We start from the raw sequence: 10,592 nt of genomic DNA, 5'->3' as shown, positions 1-10,592 counted from the left end.
CTGGCTACTTTTCTTTGGGGTCTTTTTATCCTAACTGCCTAGCCAATTCCTACCTCCTATTCTTATCACACCATCCTCTGAAGGGGTTACCCAAATTGCCAATAGGGAATAGGGATGCTGACCACTCTAGCTTCTTCCATGCTGAACAGGGGCACAGGGCCACCCTGGTTTCTATGCTCAGTATGTCTCTGTGTGGTCACCCGCAGTCACACTGCACTTGAGAAGTAGCAAGAGACACTTAATGTTGACGATAATCTTAAAGCTCATTCTTGTGACAAGTGAGAAAATAGTCTAAGAAAAGAATTCCTAAGGGACTCCCACTGCACTCTCTGTTCTCTGTGATCTTTTTGGAATAGAAGATTGAACAGTTTTTTAAAAACCTTTTATTTTGAAATAATTTTAGAATAACAGAAAAGTTATATAATATTACAGAGAGTTCTTTATGCCCTTCGGCAGCTTACCGTAATCTTAATGTCTTCTATGCCTTTGGAATTACTATTCAAACCAGGAAACTAACACTGATGCCATTAACAAATCTACATTACTTGAGATTCTCCCTCTCTCTCTCTCTCTCTCCCTTCTTTGATGGGTTGAATGAGAATATCCCATAGGTTCCAAACAGTTAAACACCTGGTCAATTGGTAGCGCTGTTTAGGAAGAGTTGTGGAACCTTTAGGTGGTGTGACTTTGCTGGAGGAAGCACATCACTGAGGCAGGCTTTGAGAGTTCATAGCTTTGTCCCCGTTCCAGCTTTTCTCCCTTTGCTTCCTGTGAGTGCTTGAAGATGTGAGCACTCAGCTTTCTGCTTTGGCCACCTCTGCCTCCCAGCTATGATGTACTCTTATCCCTCTGGAACCATAAGTCAAATGCACTCTTTTATCAGTTGTTTTGTCTTGGTCATGGTGTTTTATCACAGCAACAGACTAAAAGTAACTAATGTACTTTCTCTCTTTCTCTCTCTTTTTTAGACAAGATCTTACTATGTAGCTCAGGCTGGCTTCATGTTCTTGATCACCCTGCCTCAGCTTCCTAAGTGCTAGGATCACAGACTTGTACAATATCATACCCTGAAATTTTCATTCATTTTTCTATTTTAATCTGTCTTTTTTCTGATTGAAGTTCTCTTATTGCAGTTAGTTGGCATCTTTTCTTGGTCGCTTCCAATCTTACCAATTTTCAAGACCTTCACACTTCTTCAGTTTTTGTCTTTTGAGACAGGGTTTCACTCGGTAGCCCAGGTTGGCACTGAACTCATGATCCTATTGCCTCAGCCTCCCAAGCCTTTCACACTTTTGAGAAGTGCTCAGATACTTTGCACAATATCCTTCATTTTAGCTTTACCTGTACCTTGTCATGATGAAGTTAAGACTATGCATTTCTTGGCAAGAATATTACAGATGTGATGCTGTTCCCCTTCAAGGCATCATTATCAGGAGGTGCGTGATGCAGTGGCTTTTAATTAGTACTAGTGATGTACATTTGGTTGGGGGAAATCCAGGGCCCTCACCCATAAAGTTACTGTTTCCCTTGGTAGTAAATATCAGCAAGAGACCTAGAAACTGACCACTGTTCTGTATCTCATCACTGTTCTGCCTATTAATTTTAGCAGTCATTGATAGTCCTTGCCTGCAGTAATTACTACTGTGGTGTTTGCCTCGTAATGATTTTTTCCATTTCCTTCATTCTTTCTACATTTGTCAAATGGAATTCTATTACAGTAAAGGGCTGACCCTCTTTTCTGTGTAGTTTTTATTCAATTATTTATATCAACTCAGATTCATGGTATTTCGCTTATTTGTTGAGCTTGCTACAGTTTAGGTCTGAAGTGTCCCCAAGGGGTCCATGTGGCTAAGCCTCTTATCTCAGCGTGGCACCTCTGGGAGGAGGAAGAACCATTAGGGACTCACAGTAGACTGTGGAACCCCAGTCTCATCCTTTTCACCTCTTTTGCTTTCTGGCTGTGAGCTAAGATGCTTTGCTCTGCTAAGTGTTCTCACCAGAATGTCACCATGGGATCAACCAATCATGGCCAAAATAAACTGATTATCTCAGGAATTTGCTATAATGATAGAAAAATTACTAATACAGATTTATAATTCAATATATATACATATATGTCATATTTATGTGTGTATGTGTGTGTATGTGTCTCTAAGTGTATGTGTGCCATGTGTAGTCTAGAACTCACTATGGAAACCAGGCTGGCCTTGATCTCACAGAGATCTTCCTGTCTCTGCCTCCCAAGTGCTGGGATTAAAGGCACAGGCCACCATGCCCGGCTAATTAAAAATTTTTAAATTTAATTATTTATTTTTATTTTATGTGATTGTTTTGCCTGCATGTATGTAAGTGTGCCCATGTCATGCAATGCCCACAGATACTGGAAGAGGGCAATGGATCCCCTGGAACTGGAGTTATAGACAGTTGTTAACAGCCATATGGGTGATGGAAACCGAATCCCAGTCCTCTGCAAGAGCAGTCAGTACTCTTAACGGCTGAGCTACCGCTCCAGCCCTCAATCATCTTTAAACTTATTTCATTTTGTTGCTCAGATTGTTCTATCATGGATTACTGGTAATTCCTTCACGTCGACAACAGTGTCCTTTCAATAGCCCCCATCATCTTCAGGTACTTCCTTACTTCCTGTCACCACAAGATGTCCCAAGCTCATTTTGTATTTCTCCTGCCTCAGGCCAGACAGCAACCATTTCTATAGAAGTTTAGAAACTACAAGCTACGTCCTCTCAGTAAACAGACCTAGAAAATATGGGTACTAATGATGGTAAACCCTTTCCTCCCCCCTCACCCCCCCCAAAGTTTTGAAGTGATTAAAGTCATCTATAGCAAATTATTGGATATGGTGGGGAAGTGCAAATACCTATTATGCTGGTTGGAAACAAGAAAGACCTGCATATGGAAAGGGTGATCAGTTATGAAGAAGGGAAAGCTTTGGCAGAATCTTAGAATGCAGCTCTTTTAGATCCTTCTTCTGCTAAAGAAAATCAGACTGCTGGTGATGTTTTTAAGAGGATAATTTTGGAAGCAGAAAAGATTGATGGGGCAGCTTCACAAGGAAAGCCTTCTTGTTTGGTGATGTGATGATTCTGCCACAGAACCTGAGGACACTGGGAATATATTTTCCCTGAAGAAGCAAACTGCCCATCATCCTTGAAGACAAACTATGCTACTTTTTTCTTCTGTTAACCTGAAAGATGTCATTTGGGTAGGAGCTCCTCCCCTTTCAGATTATGTTAACGTCTGACTCTGTCCAAATGAATTCACTTCTATTTTCAAATTTTAAACAATCATATTTTCAATTTATGTATTGTATTTCTTAATATTATGACCAAGAATTTTATAGGCATTAATTTTTCAGTGTAGTTTGTTTAAAATAATGTAATCATCAAATTGATACATATTGTTACACTGCTATTAACTAGGCTTCAGTTATCAGTGTTTATTCCATTGTGTTAAATGTATACTTGTAAATAAAATAGCTGCAAACAAAAAAAAAAGCCAAACAACATACTCTGAGTGGAAAAGAAGGATTGACATTGATGTAAACATTTGTAAATAATCTGAATTCTAAAATATTTCATATTGATCCTTTTAAGTTTCTGTTTTCTACCTTTACAATTCAGGTATAAAGCTTGACAGTAGTGTATGTTCCTAATTCATATATAAAAATCTATCTACCTACCTATCCAGTGACACCTCCACCATATATCCACAGGTCAGAAGAGCACAGCTTAAAATTTCTTACTACTGAATAGATGACCAAAACACTCTGGAGGTTTGACCTTAGAGTTTGAAGACATTCCTCACTGACCGCATACACCTTGTTTCCTCAGCACTATTGTTTTGTATCTTTCTGCCAGTATAGCTAGGGATATGTTTAGGCCAGTGATTTCCAAACTCCATCATGCATCAAAATGACCTAGGAGCTCTACTGAAATTGGATACCTAGGTTAGAGCACAGAGGACTTTTCAAAGCCATGAGAATATTCTGTATTACACTCTAATGGTAGATGTGCATCATTATATATTTATACAAATCCATAGACTGTACAATACCAAGGGTGTTCCTTTGTGAACTCTGGACTCTGGGTGACTACAATGTGCTAATACAGGTTCATCGACTATAATAAATTTGCCTGTCGGGTATGGATGCTGACATTAGGAGATACTATGCATGTGTAGGGACAGAAATACACGGGAAACTGCACTTTCCTCTCAATTTTGTGATTAACCTTAAACTACTCTTAAAGAACAGAACAATTTTTTTGGCTTTTTGAGACAGGGTCTCTTTGTAGCCCCAGCTGTCCTGAAACTCACTATGTAGACCAGGGTGGCCTTTAACTCGCAGAGATCTGACTGCCTCTGCCTCCCGAGTATTGGGATCGTCACCCAAGTGTGCCACCACGCCCAGCAGAACAGACATTTTTTTTTATTTTTAAAAATTCAATACAATTGCTTTGGAATGAATTCTTCTGTATGAAAAAAAAAAAGTTGTGCTGTAAAGTATTCCTTGAGAAATGTTTATAATTCTATGAGAATGTAAATAGTTTCACAGTAATTGTTTTCCAGTTAGAATATTCTAACTTAATTGCAGTGCAGTCTCTTTAATTTCTTGTTCATTAATTTTTAACTAACTTCATAAAAGAATAAGAATAAAAAAAATATGATTTAAAAAAAAATTCAATACTTGGGCCTTAAACGCCAGCAGATTATCGCCATTTGGTCTGAGATAGACTCTGAAAGCTATAATATTTGCTGAATGTATTAGCAGACCTAGGGATCACTGGTTTTTAAAAAATGACAAAGACACCTGTTTTGGAGCACACATATCTATATACTGAAATGCATATTTATTTAGGGTACCTTATAAATTTCCAGTTTTTCTTTATGCCCAATGTGCTGCTTAAGCAGATTGTCATTACAGTGAACATTCTGTTTGATGTCCTGCTGTGCAGACTAGATGCACTCAATAAATGTTATTTGGTAGCTTTGACATGATTTTTAAAAATGCAACCATGCTCATAAAAGTATTAAGGAAATGTCAGAAATGAAATGACAGAGGAACAGCAATCTAACATATACAAGCACTAATTATTTACACAGTAATTAAACAGTTCTGACCTGGAACCAGAATGGTAATAGCTGTTTGTACGGCTTTTCGGATGATACTGTCTAAGGCAAACATCCAGTGCGGCTTGATGTTATGATTCCGAAGAACTTTATTGACCTGGAAAAACAGAGTGACATTTAGTCTACTTTAATTTTTTATTTACATTTATTATCTCCTTCTCCTCCTCCTCTTCCCCGCCCCCCGGGGGGGGGGTGTTGTGCTGCAGCATGCACGCATATGGTGATCAGAGGACAACTCGTATAAGTCAGTTCTCTCTTTACCATGCGGGTTCCAGGTATTGAACTCAGGTCGTCAGACTTGGGGCAAGTGGCATTACCCTTGGAGACATTTCTCTAGCCCTAGTCTATTTTAATTTTTAACTGTAAGTAATCTGGCTGATTCAAGCACCTGGATGAGCTTCCATCTATAAAAGTAACTAAACACCTCCTTTACCTTAAATTACAAATAATTTCTTCCTGTCACTAGGAAACAAACATTGCCACTGCAAATTAAAGCTGAAAGCTAGATGTGATAGCACACACCTATAATCCCCGTGCTAAGAGGCTGAGACAGAGGATCCTGAATTTGAGGCCAGCTTGGGTACAACTCTGATTCAAAGAAAACAAAGGGGAAAAAAAATAAAAACAAAAATCCATTGATTAAAATTGATCCAGTTCCATTTAGGCAAATAACTTAAATGTTATTTAAGTGGGAAGCCCTCTAGTGAAGTGAGAATACCTTCCTGGTATTCAGACTTTGAGTCTGTGGGATGGCTGGTGGAAGGCATAAAAGTAGGGAGAGTTCAAGAGGTTTTCAGTAAAGATAAACTGAATTTCCCCAGCAAGGGTATGGAAACTGGGAAATGGTGACTGAGTTGCAAACCCATGGCAAGAGCTGTCATACCAATGGCTCAGTCTCACCCTTGGTCCATTCTCATCAAAATCACCCAGTCTAGAGGGGAGTCAGTATAAGGACTTCCTCAGAGTAGTTACTCCCAAGGAAATGAATCATCTCTAGGACCTCTGGTTCCAGGAAGTTCTTTCAGACTATGTTTGTCCTGGTACCTACATTTAAGAAATTCACAGCATGAGTGTGAATTGTCCTGGTACCTTCATTTCTTAAATGTATTTATGCTTATGTGTAAATGTATTGTGCTTATGTGGCTCACAGGTATATCAGTTAGAAAAACAGAATATTTCTCCCAGGAGTCACAAACAGTGGCAGAACTATGACCTGTTCCTTAAAGTTCCTTGTAACACAGAATGCTGTCCAAGGTCCATTCCCACACTGGACAGTGAGCAAGCAGAGCAGGGGTGAGTTGCATGTTTGTGTTAGACCTGGGCCCAAGCCCAGGATTACAGCTAAATAGCTCTCACTCTAAATTCTACAGCCAATTGGCTTTCCAACTTCTCGCCTAGAAGTCAATGTATGGGCAAATGCAAATTAGCTAAATTATTTCACTCTATCTGCAGACCCCTAGGTTTCCCTCATTGTGGCATAAGCATACCTTTAACATTTACTATTAGTGATAGGTTTTGCTATTTGCTTTCATGTTCTCTGACCCCAGTTCAGTCAGGGTTCTTGTCCCTGCTTATCATTTAGCACAAAGACTAAGTGGCTTACACAATGTCACAGAACACTAGTGTCTACTGAAGGATGAAAACTTGGTTTTGAATTTGGGATCATTTGATGCTTCAGATACAACTGTCAAGTCACCTCCTATGTAGAAGCAATAACATTAGTTTTTGAAATGTAAATAATAGCATACAAAGTGATCCCACAGTCACATCACGGGCACCATCAGGACACCTTATGTTTCCTACACCTTTAAGAGTCTCTAAGAGTGGCTTAAGGTATTTGGGGCACAAAGTCTACAGAAAAGCTTTACCTAAGAATAACAGACTTGCAGAAGATTGGCTTCTAGTTTGTGTTGCACAGCAACTAAATTTTAGAGAGAACTGTCAGTAATCTCTCATTAGATCATATGGATTAATTTTCCATCAATGATGGTCTGTACTCTGAATTATATTTCTAGAGAGAAAATAGTAGATACATATGAAATAAATATGTTAAGAATGTTCTATATGGAAACCAGAGAAAAACAGTGGGAAAAAATTAATCACTGGTATTCAGCAGTGAGCATTCCAACCTGTACTAGGCATTTTTCTCAATGGCCACTAGATGGCATTTCTTGAACGGCATTACAAAGTTCAGGACTAATGTGCTAGGCTACTAAGTTCACCAAAACAAACAGCAAACCACCATATGATTTCTTAAGAAACTTTGACAACGGGAGTTGTTTGTAAGTTTTGCTATCTTCCATGCGGATTCAGTTTTGTGGGTCTCGTATCTTGGAGGATTCAATGACACAAACATACTTGATACCTAGAGGCACACAACTTGATGAATACCTCATTTACCATCCAGAGAATAGAGCTTATTGAAGGAATAAAAGAGAACAGAACTTAAGTCGCATCTTATTTTTATGACTGATTTTCAGCAGAGTTTGTGGGAAAGCACTGGCAAGATGTTGTACTTACTGCGTCTTGGAAGCCAAAGAGGACCACCTGCACTTGGCTGATGCCGTGGCTGTCGAAGTCCAGCTCTAGCTTGAGCTTTGACAGTGTGGTGGCTATGATTTTTCGGTCAGTAGACCTCACAAACTCTCTGAGGCTCGCAATAAGGGTTGTGATGTGCTCCCATTTCAGTTTGGGCTCTTCAGCACCCTGCAAATAAAGCCCCACAAGGCCTCAGTCACTCTGTACTGCGCACATCAGTCATGGGCATTCCATTCCCATAGCCCTTTCTGAGATGAACTGGGCTCCAAAGGACCTTCTGCTAAGGAAAAAGACTTTGAACTCCGTAGCTCCTTTTAGCATCCATCACCATTTCCAGAAATAACCAGCTTCTGCAGAAAGGGCTGGCTAACCCACACACTTGTCAGTAGCCGTGACATAGTCAGATACACAAAGTTTTGCTCAAACATGGATAAGTTGAGGCAGTGAGAGTCTTGTGCTCAGAAATTTTAATTGGGCATTAGAGTTAAGATCCAGGCAAGGAGCCATAGAATCTTAATCTCAAAGTCTGCTCAGATGGAGGTTATAAAATAGGGTCAGGAATGCATCCAATTACAAGGAAGGAAGTAAAAGCAATGGATTTGGGAATGAATAGGCTGGGAGAAGAGCAGTAGACAGAAGAGAAACACATCAGGAGGGCCAGTAGCAGTAGAGCCAGGGAACAGATGTGAACTTCTGCAACTTCAAGTCTCTTGGACTCACACACTTGAGATTTGTCTCTGAGACTTGGCTAGACACCAAGAGGCTATGTCTTTCACTGTTGTGTGCATCACAATGTGTCCCTGGTACTTCCACTGCCCTTAGAGTGAGTCAGTTCCTTGCAATCAAAGAGAAAGAGGGCCAATCTCAGATCCTACCCTTCTTTACCCAACAACTAGTTAATCATGTATAAGAATGGACCAGGGACTACTTTACGTATTTAAACAAATCTTTCTCAAACTGAGATCCTACCCTTCTTTACCCAACAACTAGTTAATCATGTATAAGAATGGACCAGGGACTACTTTACGTATTTAAACAAATCTTTCTCAAACTGAATTTTATTTTTGTACTTTGAGCAAGGTACATAAAACATAATTTGGGGCTGGAGACATGACTCAGCACTTAAAAGCACTGGCTACTCTTGCAGAAGACTCAGGTTTGGTTCCTAGCACCCACATGATGGCTAACAATTATCACTAACTCCAGTTCTAGGAGATTTGATGCCTTCTGGCTTCTGTGGTGCACTTTCATACATGCAGACAAGATACTCATATACATACAATAAAAATAAATAGGAACTGGAGAAATGGCTCAGCAGTTAAGAGCACTGGCTGTTCTTGCAGAGGATCTGGGTTTGGTTCCCAGCACCCACATGGTGGCTAACAATTGTCTATAACTCCAGTCCTAAGGAATCTGACATCCTCTTCTGGCTTCTGTGGACATTGCATGCATGGACATATACATGTAGGCAAACACTTATATAGATAAAATAAAAATAAATCAAAAACTTTTAAAATTGTAAATAACATTTTTAAAATGGCATTTACCCTGTTTTAACTTTAAAAAACCAATATAATTTTATTAAGTTCATTTCTATCTCATTACATTTTTTTACTGTATTATTAAAATGAAGTTTCTCAACTGGGCTGTGAAAATTACAATTATTAGACTTCTATTAAAATAAAAATGCATCATCATCCTCTCTACATATTATTTTTCATCTAGGAGCTTAGTTCCAGGCTTATGTTTTCAGGAGAAAAGTCTAAATTGAAAGGCTTACAGGCTGTCATTAAGGAAACATTTTAAAGTCATACTGGAAACAATTATAAACTTTTTTTTTTCCTTACCACAAACTAAATGACACCCAGAGTAAAGATTCACAAGCAACAGCACAACACCAGGAAAATTTGCTCAGGAAAGAAAATGTGAGTTATCCAGATACTGGAAGCTTATCTTAGTGAAAAATCAGTAGTAGATTTGTCAATGCCTTGGAAAGCAAACATTTATTTTTGACATTAGATTTGTTTTAACAACAGAAAAACATGTTGCTTCTGGTTTTTGGATGTGTTTGTCACTGTCCTACAAAGGAACACTCTCTACTGTGGGAAATGTTTCCTGTCCAGGCTACTTCATCCATTTATGCAATCATTATTTCTGTCCTAATTCCAGTTCCTCTGCATTAACTCATTCATGGGCCTTCATTTATGAGCATGTTCAGCGGGGTTCAGAGTGAAGGCAGCATTTGACAGTGAGCCTTTCACAAGTCTTCTGCAAAAGTCCTCTCTGCTCCTGGGGTAGGGGGCAGGTCTGTTCAGGCACCCACACATGTGGAGGCCAGAGAAGGACATCAGGTGTCTTCCTCTATGACTCTCCACCTTGTTATTTGAGATAGGGTCTCTCATTGAGGCTAAAGCTCATTGTTTCTGCTAGGCTAGCTGACCAGCAAGCACCCAGGATCTTCAGTTTCTGCCCTGCAATGCTGAGGTTACAGATATGCCCTATCACACTCTGCTTTTATGTGAGTTCTGGGGATTTGGATTTGAACGCAGATCCTCTTGTTTTCACAGCAAGTGCTCTTGCTCACTGAGTCATCTCCCCAGTCCCTTATTCTTTATTCTTTAAATTACCTTGGAAATTGTGGAGTTTTGAAAGGTAGTATAGATTAAAAGAGCTTTTTGGACTGGGGAGATGGCTCTCTAAGCATGAGGACCTGAGTTCAAACCCCTAGCACTCCTGTAAAAAGCTAGGCATGGCCATATGTACCTATAGAAACAGGTAGATCCTAAGAGCTCACTGGTCAGCCAGCCTAGCCAAAACAACAAACTTCGGGTTCAGTGAGTGATCCTATTTCAAGGTAATAAGGCAGCAATAAAGGCAGATAACTTTCTGCATTGACCTTTTCATGT

The 10,592-nt window shown here is 39.5% G+C and overlaps 1 protein-coding gene across 4 annotated transcripts in view; it reads right to left on the bottom strand.

Annotated features, from left to right (window-relative positions):
* Map3k5 (mitogen-activated protein kinase kinase kinase 5) overlaps positions 1-10,592 on the bottom strand; it is a 260,949-nt gene that overhangs the window by 17,256 nt on the left and 233,101 nt on the right. For all 4 annotated transcript variants that reach the window (XM_008822054.3, XM_029558127.1, XM_029558128.1 and 1 more), the window contains 2 exons: positions 7,669-7,854; positions 5,140-5,245 (listed from right to left, as the gene is read on the bottom strand). In XM_008822054.3, coding sequence (XP_008820276.1) covers positions 5,140-5,245; positions 7,669-7,854 — 292 coding nt within the window. The remainder of the gene's footprint in view (positions 1-5,139; positions 5,246-7,668; positions 7,855-10,592) is intronic.

This window comes from Nannospalax galili, unplaced genomic scaffold (genome assembly GCF_000622305.1).
Source record: "Nannospalax galili isolate Female #2095 unplaced genomic scaffold, S.galili_v1.0 scaffold186, whole genome shotgun sequence".
Lineage (NCBI taxonomy): Eukaryota > Metazoa > Chordata > Mammalia > Rodentia > Spalacidae > Nannospalax > Nannospalax galili.
Note: the sequence above shows the minus strand (reverse complement) of the source record. Positions and strands in the feature narration are given on the sequence as shown.